The sequence below is a fragment of the Poecilia reticulata genome, linkage group LG16 (genome assembly GCF_000633615.1).
Source record: "Poecilia reticulata strain Guanapo linkage group LG16, Guppy_female_1.0+MT, whole genome shotgun sequence".
NCBI lineage: Eukaryota > Metazoa > Chordata > Actinopteri > Cyprinodontiformes > Poeciliidae > Poecilia > Poecilia reticulata.
The window spans coordinates 18,050,200-18,072,130 of NC_024346.1; the positions used below are offsets into that span (position 1 = coordinate 18,050,200).

General features: G+C 39.1%; 1 protein-coding gene across 1 annotated transcript; it reads right to left on the reverse strand.

Moving 5' to 3' along the window:
• Positions 1 to 775: 775 nt before the first annotated feature.
• On the reverse strand, positions 776 to 21,655 carry ankrd28b (ankyrin repeat domain 28b). Its single transcript, XM_008432484.2, has 28 exons — positions 21,390 to 21,655; positions 16,379 to 16,462; positions 15,832 to 15,910; positions 14,349 to 14,419; positions 14,033 to 14,233; positions 12,988 to 13,075; positions 12,688 to 12,830; positions 12,335 to 12,547; positions 11,590 to 11,668; positions 11,371 to 11,485; positions 11,079 to 11,161; positions 10,905 to 10,968; positions 10,740 to 10,808; positions 10,512 to 10,652; positions 10,265 to 10,376; positions 10,160 to 10,186; positions 9,948 to 10,022; positions 8,631 to 8,832; positions 8,441 to 8,528; positions 8,243 to 8,360; positions 5,690 to 5,909; positions 5,340 to 5,427; positions 5,161 to 5,244; positions 4,891 to 5,036; positions 4,679 to 4,761; positions 4,484 to 4,566; positions 4,306 to 4,397; positions 776 to 2,343 (listed from the first exon to the last, which is right to left on the reverse strand). Exons 1-28 carry the CDS (start codon positions 21,414 to 21,416, stop codon positions 2,060 to 2,062), a joined length of 3,159 nt encoding a protein of 1,052 aa, XP_008430706.1. The 5' UTR covers positions 21,417 to 21,655; the 3' UTR covers positions 776 to 2,059.
• Between the last annotated feature and the right edge of the window lie 276 nt (positions 21,656 to 21,931).

The following is a 21,931-nucleotide window of genomic DNA, read 5'->3' on the forward strand; positions in this document are numbered from 1 at the left end:
AGACCAATCAGCGGAGAGACTATGTGTCCGTCCTCAGAGCAGCTGGATGAAGATTCCGAATCTCGTTTAGGATTCAGCTCATTTGACTCAGTTCTAACAGCGGTGTTAAAATTAGATCCAGCACAAGGCAAAGCTTAGTGCCCCCTGGCTGACTTTAAGAGCCAGTGCGCTCTCGTTCATAAAACAATTACAAATTCTCCAGAAATAATTTCTTTAGGCTTTGTTTGGAAGACTATTAATCTTTGTTTGGAAGACTATTAATCTTAAACTGAGTCAACAGGTGTTCAAGAACACCTGTTGACTTACATACCCGCTCCATCCTTCTTAAAGCTAGGAAAATATTTTAAAGTTATTAGAAGCTGTACTTTTGAAGCATGACATAAAATACATCACAGTCAGAGATCCATCAATGAATCACACAGATTTTGCAGCTCAAATACTGAATAAACTGTTTCCTATTTAATAAATGCTTCAAAATTAAAAACTTCCACAATTTTCAGTATATATACATTAGCAACAAGGTGCATTTTGATGCAATTTAAAGTGAAATAATAATAAAAAAAGGTTAAGCGCATATGTTGATGCATGCCTTGTGATAACTTTACACAAAATAAAATAATCTGCCCCACAAATGTTTTAGAACTGAAGGGGAAAAAAGCTTAGAAAGCAAAATTAATAAAAATCCTCATTGGTGCATCTTCAATTTTTTTTTTTTACTTTTTCTGTTACATCAAACACAATTATAGGAAATGCTGAAAAAAAACAAGACCAATGCTCCTTATTAAATAACTCATTTATTACTCATAAAATATACAGCAATCTCAGTACTGAAAGAACTCATTGGAATTTTGAATTCACAGTCATAATTTCTATATACATGCTAGTTTCATTCCTCTTCAAGAAAAAAAGCAAGGAAAAAAAAATAAAAATCCTTCCCATTCTATTGATTCTAGCAAATGTACATATTTCCAGTTAAAATATTTTTGAACAAAACTTGAGTTTTCTGCATTCTGGTATAAGCGAGTGGTTTCTGTTTTTAAGTTAAAGCAAGCAAAACTAATATTAGATAAAACAAAACCAAAAAAAAAAAAAAAAGTCACTCAGAAGAAAATCAAATGCTTTCCAAAATGCTGTCATTGGTTTACAGTGTTTCTCATTGCAAAGCAGAGTCACAGATGCCTCAGTGCCAGATCAGTGGACCTACTCACCGAAAGCACGCCTTCACAGCTGCCTCTACAAACCCATACGTCCAGTAACTAATGAAGGCACAAAACGAACAAACAAAAAGCAAAAAAAGTGTACAAATAATTTATTGTTTAAATTCTAAACGGTGATAAACAGGTGAATTTACAAAGGAAAAAGGTGGATCGACTGAACACTAACCTGTTGGATGTACCAGATGTCTTAAATTTACTCAGGTTAGTGAATCAGATTCCTAGAGGAAAATGAGTTTAAGACATTAAAATGGGTGTATTAAAATTTTGATCTTGAAAAATAAATGATCCCCCTTGTGTGACTTACAAAACGTAAAAGTCCTTCTGATGGTTATAGTATGCAGATTTTAACTAAAACTTCTCTCTTATCCTTCCTAATCAATAAACCACCTGAAGTCTTTTTTTTTTTTTGCCGTTTACGCAGATAAAACGGAGTTAAAATTCATCCATGTCTTTTGGTCCCTGTTGGTTTAACTCTCTGTAGTGTGCAAGCGCACCTTTTGTTCAGCGTGTTATTGCCTTAAAACAGCTGCCGTCTGCCCAACAAGTTCAGTTTTTTAACACTGGAGAGGTCAGTGTTGGTAAAGCAGTGGTTACTGAGCTCCGGCATTGGCTAACGGACACCGTGTGCTGGAAAAGGTTGGGATGAGCATGGGCCAGCCTGTTGCACCTCGTCCCTCCTTTGCTCTCTGGTGGGGACTCTTAAGGCTTCCTGTTGGGGGCTTGCATCTTTATTAAGCCCTCCCAAGCTTGCGGTGGGTGATTGATTTATTTTATTTTTTTTTTTCATATTAAGACACAGTGTATGCGTTTGTGCATTTAGAGCCATTCCTCTCCTGTCCGCTTCAGTACGTCTCCGAATCGGAGTCGTTGAGCTCCTCGTCCTTGTAGAAGCCGTCGTGATGGCCGATGTTGTTGAAGCTGCAGTAAGAGCTGTGCTCGGCGCGCAACGCGGGCAGGCTGTCGAAGGTGACGCTCTTGGAGGGGCTGGTGGTGTAGTGGTTAACGGCACTGAAGGGGAGGGTGGATGCCACGGTGCAGGGGGACACGGGCATCATGGTGGCTAGGATGAGAGCGAGGCAGTCTGCGACGTCTTTGTTGGGGGTGCAAGCCAAGGCAGGCGTGTAACCTGAAAAACAAACAAACAAAAAACAAGGATTGCCAACATGTCCTGGGAAATAATAAATGGCATAAATACCTGACAAATTCTGGTGCTCATTTTTTGAAATTACAAAAAAAGCTTTAAGATACCAGGATCACTTCTGTGAAACTAACCTTTAAATAATATTTAAACTTTTACTTTTCTATAAACTGAAACAAAATGTCAGACTTTCAGTATCAGGTCTGATAAACCCGACGAGCTGAAGATTCCCAGACCAACACCAGATACAGGGTGAACGCGCAGACACATCTGGATGGCAGTTTCCTGTTAAACCACAGTCAGATGTGATCTAGCCGAGTTATCTGCATTAATTTAGCGCTCTGAATGTAACCTGTGCTGCGGAACACCCAGTGTACAAAAATGGGACTTCCCTCATGAAGCAAATGCACTATCTGGATGTTTCTAATTGCCAACAGAAATATTCTGAAAACAGTATTGTTAAAATCGGACAATGCTGCAGGGCTAATTAAAGTGAAATCAAATCAACTCCAGGTTACCTGATTAAAGGATCGCAGAGTTTTGGGGTAAGTGGAGTTTCTCTGACGTGGAATTTTCATAGTTAAAACTCCCATTTCAATCTTAAGAATCTGAGCTTTACAGCCAGTTTCCAAATGTTTACTCCCTTTTGTGCAGCGCTGTGTGAGTGAAAGTGTCTGAATGCCAGGTCTGCGCAGCACCATACCGTTAGAAAATCTGTCCTGATTCACTGTCCTGATCGCCTCTCCTTATGCATTCTAAAACCATCCTGCATGCCAGTGACATAGTGTCTCATTCCAGGTCTTTGTATTTTGATTTTTTTTTGTCTTCTATCTCCAAAAATATTAAACCAGTGCATTTACAGCATTCACATACTTATCTGGTCTGTGGTCCCTACAATGTCTACCAACCCAGTGTCATATTTAGTCGGCGTGACCTGGCAGCACCGTTTGTGGCAGATGGCTGCTCACCCTGCAGCTGATGCCGTCTGAGGCAATTTCCTGGTCACAGGAGTCGCTTTGCATCGTTAACAAATGGTTTTACCAGCAGAATGTCTTTTCTCCTCCCAGCTTCTCTGCTGAATGTGACTTATTTGTTATTTGAACCTGTAATAATTAAACTAAAAGTAATTTTCTCTATTCACAAATATACAAAACCTAAATATCTTAAAGTATCAACCTTAGTCAAAAGTGACACACTGGAACAGCTTAGTCTACTGTTTTAAAGAGAATGGCACATTTTCCACAAGAAAACCTCCTGAGGGGATTTTCACATGTAACAGTTCTCAGAAAAACACGAATCTTTTTAAACGTGTCGTTATCTTTTATGACCTAAATCGAGGCCTTCAAATTTTGTTTTATCAAGCTAGTTTAACTGTGTCCATTCTCGAATTATTTAATTAATATACTAAATTCTGACCACATGTCTGGCTGCAGACTCTCTGCATAAACCCCAAACTCTACATACTGATGTAATTACTGAATTAGTTTCTGAAGGCAATGCAAAAACCAGTCCAACTTCCACATAATCAGTCAAGGGTGAATCATTTTTGAGGAAAAAAGTCCAAAAGTACAGAAAACAATGGAGATACAATCCCTCTTTGTCTCTCGATCTCTGTTAAAAGGCAACACATTCACTAAGTAAAAAAAATAAAAAATCCAGTACCACTTATTAAAATGGCATCTGCATGATTTAAGGCAATATTTACTTATGAGTATAGACTGCCAAGTTAATGAATTGGCTCAGTGTCTAATTTCTTAATAAATATGCAGGGGCACATTGCTCTCACCAGAATACAGAATTTCCATTGGGATTTTGTTTCTAAAGCAAGCCATCATTATTTTTTTTTATGAAGCTAGGATTATAACATAAGTAAAACAACTGGACCACATTTCACAAAAATAACCGTGTCACAATTAAAAACCAGGATGTACTACGCTACAATGCTATTACCGTTTTCGTCGACTGCTAGAACGCTGGCTCCCTTCGCAAGCAGCTCCTGCACCACCACAATCAGCCCATTTCTTGCAGCCACATGCAGAGGTCTAAACAAAATAGAAAAATGTCTGTCAGAGAGGTATTTGTATTCAAAACTCTGTATGAACAGATAAAGAACTCATATTACGCATACGTCTGTAAGGCGGCGTTTGTAGCATTTACGAGGTTTCTGTCTGTAATCTTCTCCAATATCAACAAGGCACTAGTTTCGTGTCCCTGTTGAGAGCGTGGTACAGATGCCACAAAATGTTTACATATGTGCAATAAATAATCAAAACCTGAAATATGAGCGGTAATGTAAATATTACCCCCAGATGACAATCCGTACCTTACTGCAGGTCAAATGAAGAGCGGTGTTCTTCTCAGCGTCCTGTAGCGCGAGGTCTGCTTTCGCACTGCTCACCAGCAGCTCTGTGTGAGGACGGGTATGTAACGTAAGAAAAACAAACTCAGTCTAATCTGATGTTTTATAGTTTGTAATTTAAAGCCAGTCTGACTGTCGCGACTCATATCAAGTTAAACGCTCGGAGGCAATCGTACCGACAGCGTTGGTCTGGCCGTTCTCGGCGGCCATCATGAGCGGGGTCTTCCCTGCGGCATCGACATAGTTGACCTGAGCATTGTGGCTCAACAGCAGCTGTAGACACTCCACATGATCGGTGTAGGCAGCAGCATGCAGGGGGGTCCTGAGGACATTTTGAATATGAAGTACGCCATCATCAATTTAAAATATCGACATTAGATTCACTTTACAAAAAAAAGTAGCCTTTTACAAACTCTCAAGCTTGAAATCTTTATAATCAGGCGTACCTGCTTTTGCCATCTTTGGCGTTGACAATGGCGGGGCCCAAGGTGTCTATCAACATCTCAGCAGCAGCTTCGTTGTCGCGGATTCTAGAGAGCAGGAAAAGAAAGGCTGGATGTTTAGTCTATTAAAAGCCGGGCTCTCTGACACACCGAGTGAAACCTAAGCAAGCTCAGACTCTTACACAGCACAGTGGAGGGGACTGAAAGTATTGCCTTCGGCCTTGTGGAAAATCTCCAGTTCGAGTAAAACCTCCACACACGTGTCGTGACCTGTGGGAAAGACCACTTCGATTAAAAACCCACTTTATAAACATAAACATTTCTCATTTGGGTGCACAAAGACACTGAATGGAAACAAAAACTAAATAAAAAAGAATTTCTTAAGTGCTCCATTATGCTCATCTGCTACATCAGCAGCATGCTTGCATTTAAGTGCACACATGCTACAACATCAGGTATATATACACATTTGAGAATATCAATATTCATTGATTGCTTGGTTTAAAAGGTCTTTCAACCTCCTTGTCTGTACCATTGTAGCAGGCCCAGTGCAGTGGGGTGTAGCCTTGGCTGTCTGTTAAGGCAGGCAGTGTTTCCACTGATTGGGCAGCATGCAAAAGGCCTCCGAGTACCCCAATGTGTCCGCAAGCTGCCGCCAGGTGGATCGGCGTGCGCCCTTTACGGTCTCGCACCAGGACGTTGGCGCTGTGCTGAAGCAGAGCCTCCACGCATTCTTCGTGACCGGTCACAGACTGGTGATAGAGGACATTTTTTTATTGATGATTTGTTTGAAAGGATATCCTGCTGCAAGCAAATCCCTAAGCACAACTAAGTAAATGGCACATAGATGTGTTTAAGTAATGTTTCAGCTTAGTTTTCAGTTATGATAGTAATAATAAAATCTCCAATATCTGAAGGGTCCCATGTCTTAAAGTAGTGTTTAAAGAGACAAAAACATCAAAATGATATCAGAATATTTAGTTTGACATGTTGCTAATCATCATGCCTTGGTTTTTATTCTATTGCTTGTATCACAGATATTCCAGATGTAGCTTGGCATCTGCTACTATTTGTAGTCAAATTATATATTTATTTTCTAGCAATTATTTTATTTTAAAAAACTGCATACAAAACCCTGATCAACAAAGATGTTTGTATTACCCTGTGCTCAATTTAAGGCCTTTAAAAAAAAAACCCTGCATAATTCCCTGCAAAGTAGACATAATTGAAAACAACAGCAGCACTCAGGTTAAGTGCACTCCTGCTACATAAAAGCTACTTGGTCAAAAGAAAAGGAGGAACATTGTACTGATGCATTTGTACGAGAGCATAGAACAACAGAATCTTTTATGTAGAACAATATCCATCTCTCTGTTTTTGCAGACTGTCAACACGTTTAAACCTCTCATAATGTAATGTTATGCCATGCAGACCTAACAAAAGGTTTATACATAAATAAAATTATTAAAATATGAGTATAGATGTTAAAAGTAGAGGTGTGCTGATCGATCGGTCACCGATCATAATCGGGCGATTTTCATGAAAAAGTGCATGATCGGTAATCGGCGGTCATTGGCTCTTGTTGCCGATACCGATCACCTGCATCTCATTTCGCAGCCTGCCTGTGCAGCTGGTCTCCTCTTTCCTTCACACTCCTCAAATGCGCAGCAACAAATCCTAAGCGACGTGAAACTATCGCACTGAGTGAATGGGGAAGTTTGCGTGTTGCGACGGAAAATTGAAGCACGTCAAAATGCATCAACACAACGRAGCTAATACGACATAAAAACAATGCCATACTTGACGGAGTTTGGCTACATCGAGGCTCAATGCAGTAAAAATGACATATGGAGGATCAGATAACAGGTAAAGCAGCGCACAGCTACAAACACTCACCCGGATTAACGTGACGGTCAGAAAGCTAAACAAATAACTCGCAAAATTATTTAAGTCTTCGAGCTGCGATGTAAGACACTGGTTCTGCTCTCGCTGTTGAACCGCTGCTACGTGCTACAGKTRGTAATATTTCACAGACGGAGCGCCGCTTCTGCTGCACCTGGTAGTGACTCTCACACCGAACCTCTGCTTAAAGCTGCAGCATCTATCTTAAAAAAATACATTTTACATACGTATTAAAACTTTCGCTCTCCTCCCTGCTCTGCATAATTACTCCGCTGAGTCAGAAACAGCCACTCAGAACTAGCAGTAATCAGCTAGCCGCCATGCTATCAGGAAGTTTTCATTCAGTAACTCTGGATTGYTTATTGTAATGGAACCTGTATTTGCCTTTGAATGTTAAGTTTTATACTTGAATTTTTTTTGGCAATGTTGAGAGGTTTTATTTTGGCTCTTTGCATTATTTAGCCTCTTCAGAGCCTTCATATGTTATCAGTCTGTTACAGATAGTATTACCGATAGCAGTACAATTTGCAGAATGCCTGTTTTGTTTAGTTGTCTTCTTGGAAAAAGTTATTAAAAACAAGTTTTTGTCTAAATTAAGGTGAATTTATGGTTCCTTTTTCAACATAATGTAACCGGTAGTGTTTATGATAAAAAATTTTTTTAAAATAATTATGTGACCGGTATCGGTGATCGGCCCTCATGGGTGATCGGTATCGGCAGGAAAAAACCTGATCGGCACATCTCTAAAAGCATAAGAATGTTTGGCTTTTAAAAACATAACTAGAAAACATACAGGTAGGAGCAATGACAAAATCAAAACAATATTGAAACTCTAAAACCCAAAGTAAAAACAAACAAAGATAAAAAATAAATCTGGATAAAGTAACCAATAGGAAGTTAAATGTTCACATATATTTTCATTTATTGTCATAATTCCTCATGTTTACTTAAGTTTTTTTTTTTGTGGCACCATGTTTCACTTTTGTACAAATTGGGAGCTTTGGCCCAAAAATGATAAACACTTTGGAAAAATGTGATCAAAATTTGCAAAGAAACAAAAGGTCAATTTTTACTCAAAGTGCAATTGTACATGTGACACTTTCTAAATGTGTTTGTATCAGCAATTTTAAACTCTGAATATTTAAGATAAATATTGAGTAAAAACATTATGAGCTCTCCTTACTCCTCTATGCAAGGCCGTCCTGCCCCACTTGTCTTTGGCTTCTACGCTGGCTCCCTTGTTAAGAAGGGAATACACACAGTCCGTGTGTCCACTGAGGACTGACAGCATCAGCGGGGTCCTTGAATGCATTAGACAAAAATGTTAGCACTTGTTTTTAAACACAAACGTATAAATAGAGCAAGACATTTCTATACGTACTGTCCATTTCCATCTTGAATGTCCACAACATTTTGAAGATCAATATTTCCAATCAGCAAGCGCAAACATTCTGAATGACCATTAGTAGCTGCACAAAAGAAAGGTGAGCATTACTTGTGACATTATGTTTGAGTGTATAACTGTAGGAATGCCAAATTTCACACGGTTTCTTTCCTCAGACGAGACGTACCTGCAGCATGTATGGGGGTCCGCTTCAAGACAAAGTCTTTGATCAAAGCGGAGGCTCCCTGGTTGATTAGAATGTCCACACATTCCACGTGGCCTTTGAAGGCAGCTAGGTCTAAGGGCGTGCGTCCCTGGCTGTTTCTAACTTCCAAATCCAGCAGAGTCTGCACCAGAACCTCCATAGCTTGATGGTGACCATGGTATGCCTGGAAAAAAAATTAAAAAAAGGCATGATGATACTGAAATCAAGTCCAAACTACAGGAGTTTTATTAACCAATAGAAAAAAAGCGTCTCTTTGCCAGTCTAATTTTCCTTTGGGGTATTAAAGTATTACTGAACTAAAATATCCAAACATTTGAACAAAAATGAAGCTTAGTGTAGAGCTTCTAGTGTTAATTTACACAAGTGGTGTAACTGAATACACGAAGTAGAGTACAGGTTTTGTAAAACAGAAAACTAAAGTAACTCATGCTAGACTTCTTTTAATTTGGTTTGAACAGAAAAAAACAGAGCCAGGAGGCCTTAAGAGATCTTTTAACAGACTGGTGTCTTATCTTTTAAACGCCTGTGTTGTGTTTATTAGGAGTTTATTCAACTCATCGGGCATTGGAAACAAATGTGAATCATGACCCCTTTGGCTTTCCACAGTTTTGATTTCTCTCCATCACGAGGAACCAGACACCTTTTCATGCTGCTGGCTGAAAATAAGCAGAGGCTTTTAAGCTTTTTCTCATCATTGTTCTTGGTTTGCTGTGGAGTGTCTCTGCTTTTTAAGCTTTCCAAGAATCCATCAAATTCTCTCCGATAATGTTGAAGAAAAACCCAACTTTTGTTTTCTTTTTTTTCCCACATGGAACTAAAAAACATCAGTTTATACATGTCATTATCACCCATTGTTGAATCAATGTGGTGTGGACACAATATGAGTACATGATGATCTCATAATAGGTAACGGATACTTGCCAAACTATTTGTATTATTTACACACATTTCCTCACACGTTCAACATCATGACAAAACCCCACACCACTGACATTGCTTCTCTGTTTCAGTAAACCCCCACAATCCTGTGTTGCATCACTATCACAAGCTAACAAACAAAACACCATGTGGTCAACCCACTCCCATCCAGAACACACACATAAAAACAGAACCAAAATGGAAATAAACGTCAGATTATGATTATAAAGTACAGTTATTTATCAGATAGATACGCTTCCAGACAGATTAGTTTGCTTCTGGTCACTATGTTGTGGTTTTTAACAGAATTTGCAAAGTGAAATGAAGCAGCGACTCCACTAAGAATTAAAGTCTACTCACAGCAAGGTGCAGGGGGCTGATGGGAGCTCTGACATCAGAATCGTTCAGGGTGTCTGTCCCTGAGGATTCCATTAGCTGCACACATTACAAGTTAGAACTTACAATGTTAATCTGCAATTCTTGAAGAACACATTAAATATGCAAATGTGGTCTATTTTTAATGAATGAAAAGTACAAACGTTGACAGTGGAAAAAGCTGCAACACTACTCACCACATCTAAGGGTGTTTCGTTCGCAATCTGTAAAAGGATGAATGAGAAAATAAGTTAAACTGCATTGAAAACAACCCAAAATTTGAAATGGTACAGATCCCTCACCAGCTCCAGACAAAGACGGTGTCCGTACGCAGAGGCGTAGTGCACAGCGTTGAAGCACTGACTGTCCCGGATCCCTGGATTTGCATCATTTCTTAGTAAATATTCCAGGCACCTGGAAATGCAGGAAAACAGTCCAGAGAACCACATTGTAGCATATATCTTTGGACACTAGTCATGTAGTCTTTTTATTGCAATCATATGTAAACATTTGCAACTAAAAACACAGAAATTTCCAAGGATTACTGACTTTCCGTCTGTGTCGGACGCAGCGGCGTAGTGGAGAGGAGTGCAGCCCCGCTCGTCCAGATCGTTGACGCCGGCTCCAGAGCCCACCAGAGCAAACAAACACTGGTAGTTACAATTGGCAGCAGCGTAATGGAGAGGAGTCCTGGAAGAAAAACAAACACACACACACACCTTAGATACATATTTAAATGTGATGCTAGAGCCAAATGTATCTTTAAACGCCACTAACCTCCCAAAGTTATCTTTTCTGTTAAAGTCTGCCCCGGTGTTAAGAAGAAGATTGAGACATTCCAGGTTTCTAGGAAAGCACAGACAATTATAACATCACCAAAATGTGATTACATCACAATTATGTTATTTTCATAATATATCTTTAAAGGTCTCCTATACACACCCTCCAGCAGCTGCAGCATGTAAACATGTCCTTCCAAAGTCGTCCGGAGTATCAATATCAAAGCCTGTGTTGAGTAAAAGAGTTGTGAAAAACGCTCCGCAATTTTAATCTATAAAAGTATCAAATTAAATCCATTTTTAGTTTGCGTGTCATACAGAAATAATAGAAAATAACCTGAAGACAGGAGCTTTCGGCAGCAGTCTGAGAAGCCACTGAGAGCAGCCAAATGCAGTGGAAACATGCCGTGAATTCCTCGTCTGAAAAACAAAAAAAAATCACAGAAATTTCGCCAAAGTAATTTATCCTTTTAGGAACAGAGCTGCAAATTGACATTAGGGAAATGACAAGCTGTTAAAGGTGCAACTGCAATTAAGTACTGTAGCACTATGAGGTCTGAAATTCTTTGCAAAAACAGCTTTTAACAAGTTGGAACAGTTGCAGAAAAGCAGCAGCGAGGTTTGCTTACTTTGCTGTGTCAGCTTTGTTAGTGATGAGTGTGTTAATGAGGAGCTCATGTCCGTATCGAGCTGCGATGTGTAGTGGCGTATTTCCGTTTTTATCTTCACAGTCAATCTCAGCACCTTCAGGAATACGAGAGAAAAAAACAAAAAACAGGAGCAAGCAGTTAGTTGCAAAACTCTGAAGGGCAACAAGGAGCTACGAAGTGGATTGTGTCTGTGCTCACCGTTTTCAATGATTGCTTGAGATCTGGAAAACCTCCCATGGATCGCCGTCATGTGGAGCGGAGTCTTCCCATCTTTACTCTAAGATAAAATATAAGCACACTGAAATCAAAGAGGGGAATATTTTTCCTTACTTCTACCAACAAGTTTTTTTGGTTCAAGCCAACATGTTGTGGATGAACGTTTCACAGGTTATGTTATCGTCCATCATTTCTGGTTTACAAATGCCTCCTCTACAGTGTAATTGAATCCGTCTAAAAATTGAGATTCGTTTCCGCAAATGATCAATTTCAGAACTTCCACATTTTTCCAGACTTGGGCTCGACAATAAAGATATTTTATAAATTAAAAAGATTTTTATAAACTCTACAGGTTACATAGTTGTAGACTTGACAAAAGAAATGCAATTGATGTTACATTCCTACAATCCCTTTTTGTGCAAGAAATCACTACAACAGTTTAGGCGCCATCACAGGACTTTCAACATCTGTAATAGTAAGTAACCTTATGAGTAGGAGGCAACTAATGACATTCAAAGCTAACATTTTTACCTAAGTCATGACCACAGTAAATTCTTAGCGCATCATAAGCCAAAAAAAGAGGCAGATTATCAATATGTACATTTTTAAACAAAGAAAACACCAATGAATAACCAGCAACACCCACTTTTAACCAAAGATATTCCAAGTATTGAGAATCAATGAACAAAAGCACAACAATCCCTGCCTGACAAAAAGTTCCTCCTACCTTTATATTGACGTCGGCACCGTTGCAGACCAGCAGCTCCAAGCAGAGTGCCCCGTGGCGAGAGGCGGCGGTGAAATGAAGAGGTGCAAAACCCTTCTCATTCAACTGGTTGACGTTAGCCCCGCAGTCGATGAGCTCGTTCACGACCACATCTTGGCCGTTGTAGCAGGCCACGTGCAAGGGTGTGTTTCCATATGCATTAGGTTCATTGATCTAAACAGGAAGATAAGCAGATGTTTACATGAAGATTGCTACTTGCTTAATGGCTCTATAGGAAAAACTACAGAGCGTTTATGCAAGAATCTGAAGCATGTCTACAGTGTGCTGATGAAAGGTTTGTGTGCAGGACTTACATCCACCCCTAAATCCAAAAGGTATTTCACAACACTAATCATTCCACTAGAGGCTGCAGCATGTAGGGGGGTGTAGGATTTCTTATCTTTACAAGCAACCTCAGCTCCATGACAAGCTAGTAACTTCACCACCTCTATGTGCCCTGAAGACAAAACAAAAGGGGTTCATTATGCCCACGCACTACCAAGATCAATTCCCAAATAGCTTTAAAAACTCTAGCAACAGGAATTCCTTTTCCAAAGCAAAAAAAAAAACAAAAAACAAAAAACAAAAAACGATTGAAATGTTCAGTTCTTTACCCATATAGGCTGCCCAGTGGATCGCACGACGATCCTTCTTGTCAAAAGCATTAATGTTTGCGCCTCTGGAGAGTAGGAGCCTCACCATCTAAAAGCAACAGAAAAAAAAACAAAAAAAAAAACTCCAGATTACCATCACAGAAAGTTGAAAAACTATGGACTGTTCCTTTAAGAGCCTGATTATTTATAAGTGCACGGAAAGATAAGAGTTTAACTGATTATTAACACCACATGCAGCTAATATCTGATGTAGATCAATCCCAAAATAACAGATTTTTTTCCTAATCTTTCTCACCAATATGCTGGAAAAGGAAGACGGCAGTAGTTATAAAAAGATACAACCATGAAAACCGTGAATTTTAGTGCATCAGCAACAAAACAGCAGATTATGTCACAATGTTACTCAAGTTCCAAGTGCCTTTAATAAACTTGAATTTACTTCCTGGAAGAAAAATTAAAATTCTCTAAAAAAAACAAAAAAACACAGCTGTTACACAATTCAGTTCTACAAAAAAAAAGAGAAGAAAATGATTACTGATAAGTAGCACATAAGTACACTGTGTTTATTATAAGCAGCTTGAAGTTGTGATCACAGCAGAAGAACTAATAATGGTCCATATTTTCATAACCGAGAATGAAGCAGGTCAAAGTGAAATTGAGCTGTGTCAAAACTATGGCAAAACTTTCTGCTGTTAGCAGCTCTGACACAGCTGCTAACAGCAGAAAATGAGCAATCCATAAGAACATGTTGATCATTTTATGGTCAAAAATGAAGCTCTTGTTCTATGTTTCAACAGTACAAAGTCTATTGTGTTTACACAATTACGAGGCACTCAGAAAAGCTTCCTGTCAGCTAAAGAAGGAGACCAGGAAGTTGTATTAACAGACAGGCACACACAAACATGACAGCAAGCCTGGTCTGACAAGTTCAAGTAAATTCCAGTTTCTGCTGCACATTTCTAGGAGAGGAGAAGAACGGTAAGCCATGAAACATCAAGGCCATGTGCAGCTCTGTTGGAATCCTCTTTGGGGGGGTTAACATTACCTCCAAGTGACCGCTGAAGGCCGCATGGTGCAGAGCAGTTCGGCCTGCTCGGTCAGATACATTCACATTGCTGAGGAGGGGGACGAGGGCTTCGGCACAGCGAACCGCCTTGTTGGCTGCGGCGATGTGAAGCGGTGTCTGCCAGTTCTTGTCTCTGGCGTTCACGTCTGCAGAGTGTTTCAGCAAAATCTGGACCGCCTCCTGCAGGAAGGCGCAGGAAAGACTTTTGTTACTGTTGATATTCTGCTAAACTCTGGTATGAAAAGCAGAATGGAAGAGAAAGCATGACACCAGGACCAGAGGAATATTTGCCTACCTCACAGCAGGAGGCCACAGCCCTGTGCAGAGGAGTCAGCCACTTGCTATCTTTGGCATTTACTCTTGCACCTGCAAAGGAGGACGACAGAGTGGGAGAGCCTATTTGAAGCTAAAAGCAGGAAGAAAACATTTACTCCTTTGGAGTTTTATGTTCCACATATAAAAAAAAAAAACAGCACAGTGTTGAAATTACTTTCTGATTTGCTAGTGTGGTAAAGGGCTAATCCCCATTAGAATGGCAAGTGAACATTGTGAATATATTTACTTTGCATATAAATGCACAGGATGGCCACGAAAAGCAAATAAGCCTCACAATGCTGATTCATCTGTAAGCCAAACCCTCAGCATTGTCTTTGTACTGCTTTTACTCCGCCTGCTGCATCATCAACAAATGACCTAAAGATGGTGGACAGGTGCTTCCTTCCAGAGTGATCAAAGATATGTGTGCAAAGCAGGAAAAAGTGAAAGGTTTCTGTGTGCAGCACCGCCCCAGGAAAAAAGTCTCACGCAGCATAAATCTATTTGTTGAAAAAGTTATGGTGCTTTTCCTGACATTTTGAACGAAAGCAAGAGGTTATGAACTGACGGTAACCAAAAACAGCCCTGCCAGTTCTTCCAAAACACTATAGGAAAGGGAGCCAGCAAAGAGATCCTGCTCTTCCCTGAAGTCATAATGGAAGAAGACTGACTTTCAAGAAAAAAAAAGTGAAAAAACCTCAAGTAGGTAGGTATCGCAAAGAAACTGTCAATGACTATTAGTTATGATGTTATTTTATTAATATTCAATGTAATGTTTAAAAAAAAGGCTATTCTAGTCCTCAAAATTATTTTGATAAGTTTTTAGTGTTATGTGTATTTGGAAGGTTTTAGTAAATAAATTTAACATCCTTATTTTTAATAAACAAATAGTTTGTTGAAATTGTTGTGCAATTTCAAAACTGTTCAGGAACTCTACATTGCTCATCTTTACATCTTATTTAAAAGCGAAGCTATTAAAAAACTGGAAACATTTTAGAACATAAAAATGTGAAAACGGAGTACTTTGTCAATTTTGAGAAAATACAGTCGATGTGGACAGGTTATGCGATTAACTGCAATGGCGCGGCACGCTGGGTAACATTAGAGCGGATGCTCCACACATGAAGGCTAAAAGTCGTGGACCCAGACATCCAGGGTTTGAAACCATGTCAGTGCTTTGCTGAATCTCTTTCTGTCCATTTTTTGTCCAAATACTGTGGATAAAGGCCACTGGCACGAGAAAAAAAATATATATATTTTTTTATGTGTGACTATTTTTAATGCAAACATCATATGACCACAGACCTATTCAGGAGAGTTTTATATTTTAAAAACATTTACACTTCATAAGATGAAAAAATGTTCAGCGTCATCATACTGTTGAACTGAACAAAAGTACATCAGGTAAAGAAGAAACTGCTTTGAGGTCAAATGGATCCCTTCAATCTGATTAGGGAACCTACCTGAAAGAATCAGTAGCTCTATGATCTCTGCATCTCCGAGATAGGCAGCAGCATGCAGCGGAGTTCGCTTCTCGTTATCCTGTAATAAGTAAACAGAGAAAGACTGCTGTGGTTAATTAGAAACGAAACAGCTTCAGTTGCTTTTTTCCCCCCTCCAGTTACATTCTGGTTGCCTCTGCTCTGGCAGTGAAAGCCAAAAAAGTTTTATAAAAGACAAATGCACATTGAAAAAACAAAGAAATCCTTGTTTTATCATTCCACTCCAGTCAAACACAAACAAGTGCACCAGCCAGACTCAGGCCTGAACACCCCCACCAGAACAATAGTGGTGAGGTGTGCAATAAACTAAGCAGAGCCAGATTATGCAGCGAGAACTGTAAAGTCAGACCATGTGCCGGTTTGTTTACAACTGACAGAAATTGCTGCATAAGGCCTTCCAAGGACAGCTACACACTGGAGCTACTTAATTCCCTCATTTTTTAAGATGCCTTAAACTATGGGACAATATGAGGAAACAGATGCAGATATAGATGGATGCTGGAGTTACCTGCACATTCACATCCTCTTTTTTGAATATGAGAGAGCGTACGTCATCTGGGTCCACATTGAAAATGGCTTTCAGCAAAGGAGGCTGTGAAAAAAAAAAAAACTGTTAAAAATCCATTAAGGCACTTATTTTAAATGTATTTAACATGTAGCGCTATATTAAATTGAACATTAGAACAACCTAAACGTAAAGTAAGCCAAATGAGCTGCAAGTAAGAACCTTCTAGGTATTATTTGCCATGCAAATAGTTAAAGGTGGGGTGGGGGGAATAAATAAAGACAGTGCTGAAACCTTCGAGCTACAGGAGAAGTCAGGGTCTTCATCATTAAGCACCACGATATGACCTGTGAGCTCATCTGCTCACAGATCAGATCTTCTCATTTTACACAGAAATGTAGAAGAGTGAGAGCACCTTGTAACTGAGCTGTAAATAAAGTGATTACGCTTTTACGCTTCACAGTACGTTCTCAGAAATCCTGCTTTTACGAAGAAGGCAATTCCTAAAATTGACACTGTCTGTTTGTGAGCAAAACAAAGTAGATCCTGTACCACAGAAATGAATATCAGTTCTTTAAGTGAATGCTCTGTCTGTCTAAATTAGACATAGCTGCCCCTCTTCACTTTGCCTCCAGATAAGCTTCACCAAAAGAAAAAAAAAAAAAAAAAAAGCATATGGCTGATTTGATACACATCCAAACAGAATCACAAGCAGAAAAAATCTGAGTAAAAAAAAAAAAAAGAAAAGAAGAAGAAATGAAGTTCTTTGTGAAGTTAAACTCTTATGCATCAAGTGAAACCCAGCTTGGCTTCTTAAAAATAGTAAAGTAAGCCCCGCCCTCCATAGCAGGTCACACAGGCAAAAAAATGTAGGTTTTACACAACTTAGGCTGGCTGTATAGGGATAAACACATAATAAACAAAATAATTGCATCAATCATGTCTATAGGAATTCATAACCACATTTCCAAAAAGTTTAATTAAACATCTCCATTGTCAGATGGGACTTGAAAACAAGCCAACTAACTCACTGACTATCAGCTTCCTGAAAGAAGGCCAACACATTTTTCTATGCTTAGACAGAAGGAAGATTCCAACGTTCAAACACTTCTGGGTTGGAAACTAAACGAGTGTCACCCACCAGTCCTGTTAAAGCAACAATATTAAAACTACAATAAGGAAACTCAGAGCAATGTGTCTGCTAAAAAAACTAAACAAAAAGAACACAGGTTCTACCGGACTCAATGACAAACTGCTAACATCAACTATTCATACTTCTACAAAGAGCATACTTTTGTGAATAGCAAACACTTGAGAACTAATAAAACATTTAGTGGGCGTTTATGTGTATTCTTAAATCCATTTATCAAAATCAAAATGAAGAATGGTCATAGATGGCAATAATGTAACTTAATGAATATGTTATAATAATTTACTAGCAGCATGCATAACTGTTGTAAATGATCATGTTTTGATTTCTTATCTTTAACCTTAATTTTGTATCTTCAATCTGTTTGGGCAGAGCAATGGTGAGTAATTGTGGCTAGTTTGTACTCAAGAGTTAACACATTGACTTGAATCTAGCACTAATTCTACTTTCAGATCATTGTAAATGTTAAATAAGGTTTAATATTTAAGAGTAGGGAAAAAAAACTGATAAGATGTGCATCTGAACAGTCTACTTCTGTCCGTAAAGCTGCATCCATTAGCCAATTCATTCGTCCATACATTCAGAACAATGCAGCATGTACAATTACATTAATTCACTTAGACATATTCCCTCGTTTAACTCACCAGGCAACCCAGCCACTCAATTATGTAAAGTGCAGCCATGCAGTTTAGAAGAGGTCATGCAGAAAACATGTCTTCTAGTAAGTATGGCAGAGCTTGAGCAACTAACTACAAGTTGCGAGTAAAAAGAGAATTAGCCAACCCTGAACGAAGATCATTTCTGTACTACTTCCACTTATGTCCCAGTGACTCACAAACACAAATACAGGTTCACAAAGCCGTTTGTTACAGATACAAACATACTGTCCCTCGTTAAAGTATTCACACCCCTGGAACTTTACCACATGTTCTCACACTATAACCACAAACTACCACATTTATGGCTATTGTGCATAATAGTACATCATTTTCTATTTTTATTAAAAATCTGAAGAAAATGTGTTATGCATTTGTATGCACAGAACCTTCTAACCCATAGGTTTAATGGGAAAAAAATAAGTACATTAGCAGCAGTTACAGCTGCAGATGTCTCCAGCAGCTTTACACAGCTAGATAACTGAAATGTTTGCCCATTCTTCTTTGCCTCAAGCACATTACAGTCTCTATGAATGTCAGTTTTAAGTTGTGCTACAAATAGTTTGATTAAGGCCTGGACTTTGATTTGTTGATCTAAAGTTATTCCACAGCAGCTCACGCTGTATGCTTAGGGTGTGTTTTCCTGCTGGAAGCCAGACCCCTGTTGCAGTCTCAAGTATTTAGCAGTCACTGACAGCTTTCCTAGGATTCCCAGTATTCGACCCCAACCATCTTCCAATCAACAATGCTAAACTCCCTTGTTCTGACTGAAGAAAACAATCATTGCAGCTGCCACCACCATTGTTCTCCATTGGGATGATGATGTTAGTGCTAGTTAAGTCACAACGTTTTGCAGGTAGGTCAGAAACTTCAATTCAGATGTACTTGTATACAGCTTCTGGAAAACTGCATAAAGGGATTTCTTATAGCTTTCTTTCAACAACGGCTTTCGTCTTGCTGATCTTCCATAAACTTCCGATTTGTGATTTGAGAAGTACACAGCGAATAAGTCGTCTTCTTACCGATCTCTCCAGCCCTCCAGATGTACCGAGGTGCCTCTTAGCATTCTGTGTCCATTTTTGGATGACAGGTTTAGCAGCACTCCCCATAAGATGTCCAGGGCTTGGGGAATTGCCTTATAACCTTATGTTTAAAACTTCTTTAAAGCTTAATGCGTGACTTTAAATTGCATACAGATGGCCTCAATTTAGTAATGAAGCCAGTTCTGTAGGTAACTAATGACACTGTTTTTGTATTTTGAGAAGTCAGGGTTAAAGCAGAGTCGAGTACCTATGAAGCCACATTTTTTTAGATATTTGCAAAGATTTAGCAAATTATGTATCATTTTCCTTCCATTGCATTACTTTGCTCTACTTTCTATTAAACAAGCACAGAGGCTGACTGTGGCTCAACAGGAAGAGCTGCTTGCTCACAGTATGAAAGTTGTGGTTTCCATTCCTCTGTTGCGCCTGCATGTCGATCTGCCCCTTGGCAAGGCAGCCCTAAGTCTACACAAAAATTTCCAAGATCCACATATTGGTGTAGATCTTTTGAATGGTCAGTATAATTAAAACGACTATATAATTTTTTTGTCCATTTGAAGTTAGTGGTTGTAATGTGACAACATGTGGATAAGTTCAAGAGGAATGAACCCTTTTGTAAGGGACTGCGCTAGTTTTAGGAATCACTTCAAAAGTTTACAAGGGGTTGCAGGTGAGAATGTCTTTCTCTTGTCTAAGAGAAAACATCTAATCGGTACAAAATGAAAGGCGTGCCTTTTAAGATCAGTTTCATTTTTAAAACAATCTGGTCAAACAACAATAGCAGGACACGTTGCATAAGTTTTGCGCAGCTGCTTTAAAAAAAAAAAAAAAAAAAAAAAAAAAAAAAAAAGCAAGCCATGCAATTCTTTAATAATGAGCATCATCAATGTCTGTCTAGCAGAAATGGTGAATAGCTGCCGAGCTTTTACACCTGTTGCCGTATTTAATTGTAGATTCTCCTCACACAAAAGGAAAGATCTGCATTCAGCTATTTCTGGTTCTTCAGTCCCGGACGAGTGTTGAGAGAAATGTTCTACGTTCTCTCTAGCTGCTCGCCTGCGTGCACCTCCTCTCCTCACGTAGAAGCCAGGCCACTTAATACCATCACCATGGAGACAGCTCACTGGCAACTCCACTGGCTAACAGGAGCCCCAGCCACACGATCATTCAAGCACGCAGACAATAACGGACACATGCACGTACATATGTGACAAGAATAGCATCCGTGTGCAAAAACAAATCCTTCAACTGCGACACAGAGAGCTATTCTCACTTTCAGAAGTAGGTGTCAAGTGTTAAACATAGCAGAAAGGGACCTATATCTGGTTCCACCAAAATGCCAGACATCTCATTAAAATTATAAGCATTAAGCACATGGATACACCTGCATTAGAGACTTTCATGTAGTAGAAGTCAGTAAATGGCTCTGAAAACATTCATACACATGCACACTAGACCTGTTAACAAAAGTGGTGAATACAACTTAACTTTTTATAAAATACACACAAAATGACTAAACCGACACATAGCTGGTCATAGCTCTCATTGTCTTTCAACAATAAAGTTATTGTTCCATTCAAAGAGAATTACAACTTACACACCTTGCAGTCGAAAAGTTAATTTTATTTTTTTTATGTTAAGTACAATTTTACTCCACACAATTTTGTGCAGCGCATCTTACCAAAGTGTAAATAATGTCAGACATTCAGTTGCAGCAGTCAAACAGAGCCCTTGACATCACACTTCATTACAGGGATTTAACCACTGATACCAACAACATGTTCACTTTAGGTGACTACTTAAGGTCACTTTGGTTGATGTTTTATCCCAGTATACTAACTAATTACTTTGCATACGAGTAGTCATCATTTTATGTCGGCTCTGACTAATTGCTGGGTATAAACACTGTATCATTAGCTGGTTTTAACTTCGTAACAGCTAATCTCTTATTGATGCTAACAACAGGTTTTACATCTGGTACGTCAGGGTGGACCTTAACTCACTCTTTTTCACACAATTCTCCTCAATTTTGTTTCTTGCTTAAGTAAATGCATTTAAAATGCTTCCGTTTCGGAGACTAGCCACGAATTACATTCCGTTGGCAAATGCAGAAATTGGGAGAAGCTAAGCTAACATGAACCATTTTTGACACAAAGCTCACTTACCTGGTCTCGAATTTTGAGAACCACCATATTTCTGTTATTTTAACTGTTCTCGTGTAGATTCATAAAGAAATGTTGGTCTCGTCTCCCTCGTTGTTCTGACAGAGGCCTAACTGGACTCTAGCTTAGCTCCTGCGTTAGCGTCCTGTCCTGATGGCATGAAAGCAGAGAGGCAGCGGAAACTCCATAACATTGCCGCCACCGTATTTCACCCCCTCAAAAAGACAGCGTACAATTGGCTAACTGACCGCAACGTATTAGTAAGAGACTTCCTGGTTGGTTGTTGCTAACACTAGCGTTTGACAGACGCAACATTTTATTTGCGTTTCTAGGAACTCTCTCACGGGTGTTCTATAAGAAAGCATTTTAAATAATTTAAAACAGAGTGAAATCTATTTTGTTTCATAGTGTTATGTAACAAGAGCCCATTTTAGCTTCATGTAAAATGCTTTTTTGGGCAGTGAAGTCGTATTTCTTATGTTACTCACATAAGCGTGACTCATCCTTCAGCTTCTATGAAACATAAATACTAGAAAATTATGGAC

Excerpts from the sequence above, each read along its gene's own strand:
- ankrd28b (XM_008432484.2), bottom strand. The coding sequence starts at position 21,416 with ATGGTGGTTCTCAAAATTCGAGACCAG. Across the intron at positions 15,911-16,378 it reads AAGAGGATGTGAATGTGCAG|GATAACGAGAAGCGAACTCC; the intron begins GTAACTCCAGCA and ends TACTTATTACAG. Across the intron at positions 12,831-12,987 it reads CCACTGGGCAGCCTATATGG|GGCACATAGAGGTGGTGAAG; the intron begins GTAAAGAACTGA and ends TTTTGTCTTCAG.